Here is a 13,481-nt window from a genome sequence, read left to right as displayed (position 1 = left end):
TTTAGCTTTATAACCTATAAATATCTAAAACTCTAAGATCGGTTATCAGCTGTATATATTATATATACATACACAAAAAACATTAAAAAAAACAACAAATAACAAACATATGGATGAATAAAACAAGAAAACAACGGGGGGACGTTGGAGAGGGGGATGGATCAAGATTTGAGGAGCACAGTGGTCGAGGAGTGGAATGACGAACAAGGAGATCTGAAATGTAACTGGGGGCAAGGTCATGAAGTGCCTTATATGTAATCAGCAGGATCGTGTCGTTGATCCTAAATCAATAAGTCAATAGAGGGATGCAAGAACAGGAGTAATATGGGACCGACGGCTGGTTCCGGGCATTTTGGACTGGTTTTGGAATAATAAAGAGTGAGGACAGATAAAAGGTTTGGTACGAGATGTGTTAGCTTCAGATTTGAAAAAAATTAGGTAGAACTGCCCTAGCCTTACTTTGGACATAGAGGTGAGTTTCAGTACCTACTGTAAATCACATAATAGTGTCCACATTAAGCCTAAATACTGTATGTAGGCTGAACACAGTCATTATTCACAATGGCAGTGGCAGCATTAAGTGTAACACTGAGGCATAAAGATATGCTCTGTCCCTATATATTTTTATACATGGATCCCATCAGCTCATTCACTCAGCGATATCGCATCAAAGTTGAACGAAACTTTAAGTGGCCTCCTGGGAACATAACTTTGTAACACACTGAGGGGGAGATGGGCCACTTTCCAACATTTTTTTTTAACACAGTCTCCCTTTGTTCTTTAACAGCGACAAGAGGAGATGGGCTCTGTTCCAATATTTTCCCATTAGCAAAGGTCCAGTATTGAATAAAAAGGGCAAAACCAACCCATCTATAATACGTTCATGCTCAATTCACACTCTCCTCATGACCTTCCTTTGTCTTCCATGGCACTATAGCCAGCAGCAGCATGCTGTATGTGTGGGTTTTACATACAGAAGGGAAGTGAAGGAAGGGTTGAGGTGGAAATAGAGAGGTAGAGTAACGAGCGGGAAGATAGAGGTTTATTGCTATGGAAGATATGAAGATTAAAAAATGACTGCAGGGCCAGGTGATGAATAGAATATTTTGTATGCATTTACCGACATAAGTTAACCAAATAACCCTTTCCACAGGTGTTTGTCTCCTACCTTCATGACAATGAAGAGGACCAGGGTGACGAAGACGTTGACCTGTGGGTGTTTCCAGGCCTGAGAGTGTCCGATGTAGTCAAACTCCTCAGCGATGCCCTGTTTGGCCCACGTCCGGTTGTCCAGTAACGTCACAAGAGACTCCTTCTGGGTCAGCTATAGGCCACAGGAAGTGACATCATTAACATATGCAAACATGGGTGGGCGTGTTGTAGCATTTTTCTTCTCTTTTACTTTTTCTGCCACTAGGAGTCTCTCAATTAAAACAATAATATAAGATGATGTCGTGAAGCAATGTGGGATCATGGGAGTTGTTATCGTCATTGTTAAACAACCATGGCTGATGAAAATCTGACTCAGCAGAAATCATGTTCACGGGCGAGTGGCTAGTTAGCTAGTTAGGCGACTTCCTTCCTCACTCCCTGGTGTTTCCAATGTTTCACCGGGAGTGAACAGAGGGTGAAGAGGATATGACGCCATTGACAGCCGACCAAATGAAACACACCGTTACCTGAATAAAATTACAGATATCTTTGTGTTTGATCATTGTTGGCAACATTTGGGATAATGTGAGTACACACCTTAACATAATATTTAACAGATCTAGTTGTTTTTAGACATCTAAATGCAGTAATGTTACATATTATATCTTTAAGGATTTATGTGAATGCACTGAATCGATTCATTGATTCAGAAAATGTGACATTGGCCCTGTTCTTGTAATTGTGTATTACTCTTCCTTTGGCCAATGGCAGAATTTCCACTGACAATCTGTTGTATAATACTATCATACAACAGGCATTAGAGCTGCCTAATGGCCCGTCATTATTTCAGATTCATATGCAAATACTGCATGTTCAACAAGGTGCTTCAAAATATTGGTAGACCCTGTGCTCTTCTCTATCCAGGAGAAAGCTTGTGGTTTTGTTTTTCCGCATGCCTGTTGATACGCAGTCAATTTTGCTCCTCTGACAGATTCTCTGGAAGACTTTTTGAGAAAAATTTGACTTTATGTCGGAGATTCACAAGCCTTCTGTGCATCCGGCTTGAGATGTAAATGTAAACACTACTACTTGGAAATAAAAAATACCACAAATGCAAAGTTTATATAGCAGGCCAGAATGAGTGCTGAATGTGTCTTAAAAGATGTCACTGGAGATTTCAGATAGCAGGCGGGGAGTGTAAGACAAATTCATCTATCGTCGTTTTAAAGCCAGGATAGCTGGAGACACTGGTGGCGATGATAGCGCACACTGCCAAAGAAATGATGACAGAGGAGAATAAGAGCAAGACAGGGGGATTTAAGATACAGAATTTTTAGTGAGCTCTCCAGAGAAGGGCTTTAAGAGGAGTGGGTCAGTGTAGGCAGATTTTGAGCTTTCAAAAGCCTGACTCACCCTCTCATTAGGAACCAAAACTGAGAAAGAGTGTGTGTGTGTGTGTGTGTGTGTGTGTGTGTACCTGTGTGTGTGCTGTGTGTGTGTATAAGGCTTGAGGATGCACAGAATATTCCATTTCTAATTCTGATAATTAGACAGATGAAGGGGGTGAAATTGGAGGGAACACACACACACACACACACACACACACACACACACACACACACACACACACACACACACACACACACACACACACACACACACACACACACACACGCTCACCCAAGTCTCCAGTGTACAGAAATGATACACACAAAAGCACATTTTAACCAGTGTTATGAGAATTAATAAACAATCACACACAAACATGAATGCTAATCACGCTGTTATGAAACAATAGAATGATATAAAATGGTTCATTACACAGCTGCTCTATGCCGCTGCATGAAGACCACAACAATATATCATGAAGGAAATATAAATCAAGCTTAAATACACATTCATTTGATGTGTTCATTTAGTTTGTGCTGCTGCAGACCGAATACATTACAGATATATTAAGTGGACAGGTAATGCCACAGGCTTTTTTCCCCCACAGTTTTGAATTACAGCAATGGCCACTGTGCAACTTGTATAAAAAATAATAGCATGTGTTGAGTGGGTGTGCAGAACCTACCTTGCCAGCCATAAACTGTCCAAATCCAGGGGGAAATGTTAGTGTGGAAACAAGTAAAGTGACCAGTGCAGGGTACAGCAGACGTCTGAGGGAGAGAGAGAAGAGAGGAAAAATGGAGAGGGCAGACAGGGAGTGTATTAAAGCTAGGAAAACACAAAAACAATCAGTATCGGGCACATTAAACAGGCTCATTGGAAAAAGGCATGTTTTGCTTGAGTTAACATCAATATATTAATCATCTAAAGCCCAATCAGAGGGTGTACAGTAAATAAGTGAATTAACACAACAGTCATTAAGGCTTTCATTTTTAATGTGACTGCGGCAAGGGTTCAGACTGATGGAAAAACACTGGTGTTGCTGTATATTCCCACAATAAGGCATGCTATGTGTTTGTTATGAGCATCACCGAACCCTCAATAACCTCTAAAGCTTCCATGTGAACGTGCAGGTGATCACCTGTACACTACACGGCTCCATGGTGGGTGGGTGGAGGTTTATGAGGTTTAGGTTTGTTTTTACTGGGGCTGCAACTAATTATTATAATTATCTTTTAATCAGAAGATTTATTTTCCAATCAATTATTTAGTGTATAAAATGTCAATAAATAATGGAATAAATGCCAGTCACAGCTTTCTAGACTCAAGCTGACGTCTTCAGATGTCTTGCTTTGTTGAGTCAAAAACCCAAACATATTCACTTTACATATATGACAAAAAACAGTGAATCCTCAGGTTTGAGAAGCTGGAAGCATAGATTGTTTGGCATTTTTTAAACAAGTTTTGCTTGTCATCAAATTGTAATTAAATCTTGTAATGAAAAATCTTAGTTGTTGATCATTTCAGCTCTAGCTTTTACAGTAAGTAATTCACTAACAATGATCTCAGAGGATGTTCGGGATAGACTCACTCACTGTAGACAGCCACATCAACAACTCACCACTGAAGCAATACACATCCTATCACATCCTATATGACTCCCTGTAACATTCATATCAAGTGTTGGGGAATTGTTCTTAATATGCCTTAATCCACATTAAAGCTGAAATCATGCATTCAATCACAATAGACCCGAATGGCAAAGTAAACCTGGCACAGATAATTGGATGTTTTAAAGTAAAGGTACCAACACGTCAATGTAAAAAGACTGTTGCAAGCTCAAGTCCTGGGTTCGAATTAAGTAAATAAACAGGATAAATGTCAGAAAAATTTACTTAAAATAGCAAAAGTAAAAGAATAGCAGAATAGCCACCTTTCCAGACATTATTATACTACTAAATTATCATTACTGATTCATAACTGTGTAAGTAGCATTTTAATTATATATATCAGGGCCGATAGATCATTGGTTGGTAATGGGAAATTGATATTAATAGTAAAACCTTTAAAAGCACTTTCACCTTAAACTAGATTTTAGAAGCATGGAAGATTACAAAACCTCATTAAGGACAAGGAAGTAGATTTATTTTATGCTATTTGTCTTAATGTTTTACTGTTTAGTTTATTGTTTTTTCTTTTATCTGAAACTTTGTGCTGCTGTCTTGGCCAGGAATCCACTGTAAAAGAGATTTTAAATCTCAATGGGAATATTCCAGATAAAAACATTAAATTGTTTCCGATTAATTATCAGTCGAGAATTTATTTTGAATTCTTATGCAAAGCTTTAAATAGACTTTATGTTCTACGAAAGGAAAAGTATGTTTGTGAAGTTTTTTTGGTGAACTTCAGTTAATGATGATGTCAGTTAGATTGGGTTAGGACAGATGGATATTAAATTATCCAACTGAGGTTGGGAGTGAACTACAGCTTGTAAAATTATCGGTTAACTTGTCGGTATTAGATGTACTTAGTTACTTTCCACAACTAGTAGAACTTACTTTTTCATGAGGAATCTGTTGATGGCCTTCTGTTTCCTGATGAACTGCACAATCAGTCTGTTCAGGTAGACAAACAAAGCCCCACCAAAACCACTGGCGATACTGCGGAGACACACAGGGAGAGACAGGCATTTTTCTACTTGGCATAAAAATGCATTCTGGGTAATCAAATTTAAACTGGATGGAACAAATGAGTCCAAGCTGAAACAAACCAAAGCATCCATCATAAAATGTTTCTCTCAAACCAACTCCATAGGTCGTCCCCGGTGCATTTGGCCACAATAAAGTCTTTACTACCATACACTACAGTGGAGGCGGATGTCAGGCATAGGCGCAAATGTAATGCAGTTTAATCATATTTACAGTTGCCCCAATCCACATAATGTTTGAGAAATATGTACAAATCTGATGGGAAGGGAGGGAAAAAAGAAAATCAACAAATCCTGGGGGAGGGATATTGTGCACCGTAGATACAGACGAGGAAAATAAGAGAAACAACAGAGAAAAACAAAAACACATTTAAAGGAGAAACATACTAGAGATGATAAATGAACAGGGAATAACCGCTAAGAGAGAAAGCATACAGTCAAACGGGGATGTGTGGGGGAGTCAAAGCAAAAAAAGAGGTTTACATAAGCATGCCTTTAAAAGCTCAGTGGGAGTCCTCTTCATGGCAGTAAGAGGAAAATAAAGGTAGGAAGAGAAAGAACAGACTCAGACAGCTATGCAGACAACCTAATGCTTATAAATGTATCTTGCTGCATTATTAATTCTGTCAAATACCTCTGAATAAATAATGAACAGGATGATGAGGGAGTCTTTGTCCCTGTTGTGCAGCCGAGGAAAACACTGCATGTGTTCCTTTTTGTGTTCTTTGTAGTTGTACCCTTAAAAAGCACCACATGTCCTCTCTCTGTGGGCTGGTTCAGGGCTAGAATTTGGGTTAATGCTGAAGATCAGAATGAGGGTTTGGGTACTATTTTAGGGGTATGATCAGATAAAAGGCATCTCAACCAGACTGGTGCTTCCCCTAGGGCAAATCTCAACCTTTCTGATGGTCTAGGACCCCCAAGGGCCACTGACCCACATTTGATATAGTCTTAGGGATCCCTGTCAATGAATGTATCCCGCTAACAACTGTGTATGTATCCAAAGGCTGACACATCTTCTTCCTCAGTGCCATAGAGCTCCATCGTTGTTTAAAATCCATTAAAAACACATCAGTAAGCCACGCTGTTGCACTGGCGGACATGTTCCTTCATTGTCATGAATAAACTAGTCCCCATTCACTGTAGTTTATTTTGACTCAATTCCACATTCACCATCCTGCTGCCATAAATACTCCAAATGTGTATTAATCCACAGCTGGAAATAGTCCCCAATAAAGGCACTGTTTACTCCTATTTGAGCAGTATGCTGAAAACTACAATTAACGATATTCAACTTGAACTTGATTGTTCAAGTGAAATGAGGTGAAATTTGTCTCGCAGCCAGGTAAAAAACACAGACATGAACATAAAGCATAGCACATACATAATACATAAGATAAGTAAATAATAATAAAAAAAAGATAAATTCAATGAAATAATAAAATAAAATCTGGAGTACATCCAGCTATTATCGTCCCGTCATACACGACTAAAACAGGATCACCATCATGAACATTTAACAGTCTGATAGCATGAGAGATAAAAGGATTATATATTTATATTTGACTTTATATTTGAGACCCATTTAAGTCTTCATTAGGAACCAGTGGGCTCGGGGATAAGAGCAACAGACAGTGCAGGGAAGCTGGAGGGTACTGAGAGACAGGCTAACACCTTGGTTTTGGTCTTCTTAGAAGATTTGTTGACAGTAACAGAAATATAGACGTTTCCAACCTTGTGCTTTAAGGTTCTCTGTGGAGTTTTTGCTCACCAGTGGCAATATTTTCATGAGCAGGTGTCGGTTTTGTTGTTACTGTATCTCATATTCTACTGGCTTGTCTGCGAGGACAAATGTGTAGACATAAAAACCACAGAGGTGATGAGATACAGATTCCTGCTGATGGCTTCACACTGCTCCACTGATCAGCTGGTGGCATATCAATCTGCCAGCAATGCAGGCCTCAAAATGCTCAAAAGTTTCTTTACTTTCCGAGGAAGGAAAGGCATTCCACGTGTTTGTTAAACCTCAAGGACACACATGATGAAGAACACTGACTGAAAGGACGTAGCTTTGAATGATTAAAAGAAAACAGTCAACACCACAGTAAGAAAACACCACAGAGCACCTTAATGTTCAATTCTTTTTAAATCTGAAAATGCATTTGTTGCCACCACAACAGAAATTACAACACAGTACAGTGAAGTATTGTGAAAATACGGCTCTCCACCGCTGTCTGCCTCGCCTCCGCAAAGGAGCTCAGCCTAACCCGCAAGTAGAAAGAGAGATGGCAGCTGCACTGTGCACTAAAGCTTTGTGAGTAAAATCATCTGTACAGCTGCACTGCTTCCTATGGCTTTTAACAGCAGACTAGAATATTTGTAGGCGAATATGCTGCCTTGGAAAAATTGCATCCCCAGTAACTACAGTACTGTAGAAAAATGAGTACCGCCAAATTTTCAGAGTTATGGCAGTGACTTGGTACCAAAGTATTGGTTCTCGTGACATCCCTAATTGGCACATACACTGTATTTGCATGTTTTCTGCATGCAGGAGTCAGGTTAAATTTCAGCCTCCTGGTGTTCCAGTGATCCTCACTCCTACACCCTGAAGCTGTAAACAGTAAGTAGAATAGTGTGTGACTCTTCAAAGACATGCCCTTGGCAGCATGTAGCACAGAACAAACTCTTTCTGGCCTACTTGACTGAGACACTGACCGACTTTCCCCGCTTGACAGCTATTGGCAGAGGGAAGATGGAAACTACATGGATGCACCAGCACACACACACACACACACACACACACACACACACACACACACACACACACACACACACACACACACACACACACACACACACACACACACACACACACACACACACACACACACACACTGTAGCGCCCTCTCTGCCTCTCTCTGGAGGCAGTGTTAAGTGTACTGTACGTGAAAGTCACTGATGCAGTAGTGGGTGTTCACACCTCTGGACACAAAAAAAGAAAGAAGAAAAGATGAGAAAGGAAAAAAGAGAGGGATTTTCTTCTCTTGGGGAGCCTGCGCAGAGTTACGCACAGGCATGTGCTTTCATCTAAGAGAGAGAGGGTGGAGGAGTGGGAGGGAGAGCACCCCTCCCATCTTCAAGGAGCCCGTGGTCTCATTCACAGCCATGGAGGAGCCCTCAGGCTAAGGCAGCATAAAATAAGACATGCCTCAGTACGCCAGCAACTGTTGCAGGCTGAATTATCCATGTTAGGTGACTCACGCAGGCTACCCTGAAGTAACACCTTCACAAGCTACATGGAGAGTTCAGCTCCTGAATAATATCTGAATTTATGCTGCAGTCAAAGCAAATGGGAATTCTCCATGGGAATTCATGGGAAACCAGATGGGCAACAACAATGAACCACTGTTGGAATTTATTTAAACTTTCTATGGACTTGGTGTCCCGGCATTTTGTTGACAAAGGTTATTTTTTACCACTTTCTGAAGAGAAATAATATCATATTCCCAATGGATGCCTATATGTATCTGTGAAATTAGAAATTGATTGAGAAAAAGACTCACCCAATGACGGCAAAGGCAGGAAGCTCTTGGAGGTCAAAGGGGAAGTCTAGCCGGAAACGGGTTTTAAAAAGGGCTGTGATGGTTTCTGGAGAAAGAGACAAAAGTACAGCAAGAGTTAGGAAGGAGAACAAGCCTCGTCCAAAACAATCATCCACAGGTCCAAGACGAGGTCTATGGTCCTGCAATCAGATGCAGTGCACTGTACAAGTGGTACAGCGGTTCAAATTCTGTCCCTGATGGAAGGTAACAGGTGAGAAGTAAACAAGTTCAGCTGATTGTGGAGGTGCTAAGCAGAAGTCCTAACCTAACACAGCCAGGCCACAGTGTTGTAAACAAAGAAAATGTTGCCAAAAACTTTAACAAGGCACTGGGAATCTAGAGGAAGCATTCTGTTAACAGTAACTTTCCCAATAACACAACTCTCAAACTGCCAGAACAGGAGGACAAGGACACTATAACTCTGTAAGTTGCAAAGTTTGTATGCAGAGACATCAGATTGTTTGAAACTGTGTGGAGATGGATTCAGTGCATTGGTTCAGGGCTTAACTGACATCGGTGCCCAGCTGGTTGTGTGGACGCAGCAGCAGCATAGTAAGTAGCACCAGTGACTGATTCAGCTGAACTGATTTTGGACCTTGATAGTGCAACTCCAACCCCTTTCACTACTGCTACCTGGCTTCGAATAATATCATTAGCGCACGATGGCAGCAACCGTTTCCGGGACATTATGGCTTCATTTTTGCACAATTAGAGTGTAGATGTGTCATCCATCTTTATATATAATGTATATGACTTCCGCAATTTCCAGTGTATTTTAAAAGTAGTTTCTCACTTATAAGAACAATGCCCCACATTCTGTGAAATGTAAAGAAGCAAATAAAAACCAGCACACTGCCAGCCACTATTTATCACTTTATCTAATAACATTTTGGGCATTAAACCTAATGACACTCTGCAGACGAGGACTCTTTACTATTTGTCAGTGTGAGTTTTTGCCTTGAGTCTTAGTAGTTAGACTCACAGCAAAAGTCTGCCTTACCTTCGTCTCTGTTCCATACAGCCAGTACTCTGAAGATGAAGGCACTGAAGGTAGCAGCAAAGAAACCTCGCCAATAATTCCTCACCGCAAAGAACGTGGATGTTACTTCAATACTGAACAACACACCTGAAACACACACACGTACGAACACAAACACACATTACATTCAATACAAATGTTAAAATAAACTGCTCACAGTTTGTGCCTGGGTTACACGTGGTTATTAATATAGTACAAAAAGACTCATGTAATGTACTGATAATGGTGTTCTTTCCCAAGAGACAAAATATGAATACACAGGAGCTTAAATAAGTTAAATGGACATTTTCAGAAATGCAGAATCCTCTGTTCTACTTGTGTAATGATGATCAAAAACATTTTTTTTTTCCAGAACCACACACATAACTGTGCTCACCATCATCTGTGCTCAGATTTTCTCACCTCTTGGAGTGCAATCTTTATTTCTGATTCCAAAATTACACACAGGCTCGCCTCAGAGGCTTTTCTCCCACTCAGTATTATCTAGACAATGTCAAATGATCGGACAAGCATGAAGGCCCTACATTTAACATGAGATGATATTACGTGTACAGAAAGAGGTATTGCCATCACTACAAAATCCCCACTGAGCGACATAAAGCTCAGTGTGTTACTGTATGATGTGCGGTTGATATTTATGATGCAACATGTAATAAACAACGTACACCTCCAGTAAACTGTGTTAGACTTGTGTTACTATATAGGCAATTTTCCAATGGAGACTCACCTCCTATGGGGGCAGCAAAACAGCAGCCCACTCCCACAGCACAAGCTGCTGCCAGCATCTCAATGTTTCGCGACTCATTCTGAAACACACATACACACACAGTTATATTTCATTATCAACTATACTGACAAATCTGACATTGACACCCAGTGGCAGTTCAGAACAGAGCCATTTCATTACATTAAAGCTGCAGTAGGTAACTTTTATAAAAAATAACTTTTTGTCATATTTGCTGAAACTCTCACTGTGTCCTGACAGCAGTACACAAGACAGATAATCTGTGAAAAAAATCCGGTTCCTCTGGCTCGTTCTAGTGCTCCTAACGGCATTTGCACAAATCTACCGGGCCTGAATGAAAATAACTAATCAGAGCTGAGAAAGACAGAAAGATAGTTTGGGTTGGTGGCTTGAAAATAGCTGGGAACCCGAGGGTTGCCAGGTGAAGTCCCACAAACTACAAAATATGGAGTGTGGACTGGTAGCTGGAGAGGTGCCAGTTCTCCCCTTTGCACGTCCACAAATGTGTGCATTTCTGTGTGTGTATAAAAAAAAAAGAGTGAAAAGAACAATTTCTCCTAGGGGATCAATAAAGTATATATTTTTCTTCTCATTCCCAGTGTCGTTATTTGACAGTCTGGGAATGAGCAATTAACAATCATCTATCTTTCCTGGCTCTGATTGGTTGTTTTCTTTCAGGCATGGTAGATTACACCAGGAGCACTAGGAGGAGCCAGAAGAACCTGATTTTATCTGTCTCATGTACTACTGTCAGGATATAGTTAAAGTTTTAGCAAATATGACAAAACGTTTTTTTATAGAAGTTACCTACTGCAGCTTAAAGAAAGCTGCTGAAGCTAAATAGTTACCAAAAAAAGAGCAAAGGCGGATAAAGCACATGTTCTGCTTTCAAAGTACTTAAATAACATCTGTAACTACACAGTCCATACAAAGACCATCCATAAATCTGTCTTTGAGAGAATAATAATAATAATGAGGATCTGATCAGATAAGGAGTTACAGTGTGACACACAGTAAGACAGATAATGACTGCAGCGCAGAGGATCACGGTGCAACCTGGGAATTGTTTTTTTGACATGCCTGATCTTACTTACCTTCATTCCTATGAGACTGGTTTCCTTTAAGCAGCATGACAGTGATAAAGAGAGGTTAGAGGGTGTGTGTGTGTGTGTGCTTTTCCCTTTGACAGTACACTCTGTGGCTTATCCTGGTCTTACAACTCTCTGTGTAACTCTGATTAGCATGCTGCACACACATATACATACACACACACACACACACACACACACACACACACACACACACACACACACACACACACACACACAGAAAGATGGTCACAGAGCAATATAAAAGGGGTGGTCAAGAAAGATATTGCAAATACAGCTTACACTGCAAAACATATTAATCTTGAATGAATATTTTAAAAAATGCCAGCAGGAATATTTCCACTTCTTCAAAGTTGAAATGACTTTTTCAGAGAATTTGTTGAACATTTTCTTGAGAGTGTACACAGGCAAAGTATATTCTGACTCTGATTCCTTTTCTAAAAGAATTTGCAGAACTTTTTGATTTGATGCTTTGAGTTTTTAAAAACACATGTTGTGCAGCCAAACGTTGGGCCTCTTGCAAGAACAAGTTCCTGTTTGGAACCTGTTCTTATACTACACTAAAGATAGATTCAGCACACCACTGGAACTTCGCAAGCTTGTCATCAACTGCTGCTTTCTGCTTTGTGAATGCAATGTTCATGAGGACGGCTTGTTTATGAGATCATGGGCCTTCTTATTTGGCTTCATTGGTGGGAAAGATCAATTCATAAAAAAGTCGACCAGAAGTAAAGGGAGGAAGAATTTAACATTGCAGCTTGAAGTCCTTCTGTCAGAAATCAGCAGACAAATTTGGTAGTGTCAGTAGAAAACTAGAGGACCTGAAAACTAAGTAAATATTTCTACAGCAGTCAGTGCCATGTTATCATAGACTCACACTATGACGGAAAAAATATTTTGGCATTACATTGATGTTAAAAAATTATGCTTAAGCAAAGTGATCCACTGCAAAAAGACGGACAACAGAATATATCCCATCTTCAATCCGGTTTTCTTTTGTAACCAAATTAAAAATTCTCAAGTTGTGTGGACCCCTCGTGGATTTTCTTTCTTAAATCACTGAGTGACACAGAATGTTTGCATGTTTGTTCCTGCATTGGGCCAAAGTCTCCAAAGATAGCAACTGTGTCAGGCTGAATTTTGGGGAATGTGTCTGAAATGATGTACAAGACATCTACAACATTGCTGTTGGACGGAATAAGGAGAAGCAGAAAAGTACAAAGATCCAAATATTATTGGCTTTGAATATTTCACTCAGTGAACGTCAAAGAGTAGTTAAAACAAGATGATATAAAATATACAGTATATCAATGGTACTCAAATGGGGGTACACCTAGGGGTACTTTGAAAAACTGCAGGGGGTATGTGAGATATCAGCCATGCATAATTCCTAAAATAATTATACAATAAGGTCAATAAAAAAAAATATATATATATAAGTTTGATAAACCACATTTTATTTGCATTTAATGCAATCGTTACCTAAAAACTGCTCTAAATCCCCTGGAATAGAGTCTGATCACTGCTGCCTGCCACAGAGAATGACAAAGATCCTCAGTGAAGCACAAGTCCACGTTTCTCATTAAACTGTGAGTGCAACTTATCAAAAGACACAGTTCAACGCAACTTCAATGCTGTCTTAGTGTTATTTATTGCATGATGACAAGAAATTGGTTTGCCATAAATTTAGTCTTTTTCAGTTACAAGGTTGTGCCTCCTGTATTGTACCTCTTTATAC

At 39.9% G+C, this 13,481-nt stretch overlaps 1 protein-coding gene across 5 annotated transcripts in view; it reads right to left on the bottom strand.

Annotated features, from left to right (window-relative positions):
- The window catches only part of clcn2c (chloride channel 2c), a 159,475-nt gene that overhangs the window by 59,584 nt on the left and 86,410 nt on the right, over positions 1 to 13,481 (bottom strand). For all 5 annotated transcript variants that reach the window (XM_051396517.1, XM_051396518.1, XM_051396522.1 and 2 more), the window contains 6 exons: positions 10,617 to 10,695; positions 9,851 to 9,976; positions 8,812 to 8,896; positions 5,100 to 5,201; positions 3,227 to 3,311; positions 1,169 to 1,324 (listed from right to left, as the gene is read on the bottom strand). In XM_051396517.1, coding sequence (XP_051252477.1) covers positions 1,169 to 1,324; positions 3,227 to 3,311; positions 5,100 to 5,201; positions 8,812 to 8,896; positions 9,851 to 9,976; positions 10,617 to 10,695 — 633 coding nt within the window. The remainder of the gene's footprint in view (positions 1 to 1,168; positions 1,325 to 3,226; positions 3,312 to 5,099; positions 5,202 to 8,811; positions 8,897 to 9,850; positions 9,977 to 10,616; positions 10,696 to 13,481) is intronic.

Source organism: Dicentrarchus labrax, unplaced genomic scaffold, assembly GCF_905237075.1.
Source record: "Dicentrarchus labrax unplaced genomic scaffold, dlabrax2021, whole genome shotgun sequence".
NCBI classification, from domain to species: Eukaryota; Metazoa; Chordata; class Actinopteri; family Moronidae; genus Dicentrarchus; species Dicentrarchus labrax.
This window is presented reverse-complemented; position numbering and strand designations above follow the sequence as displayed.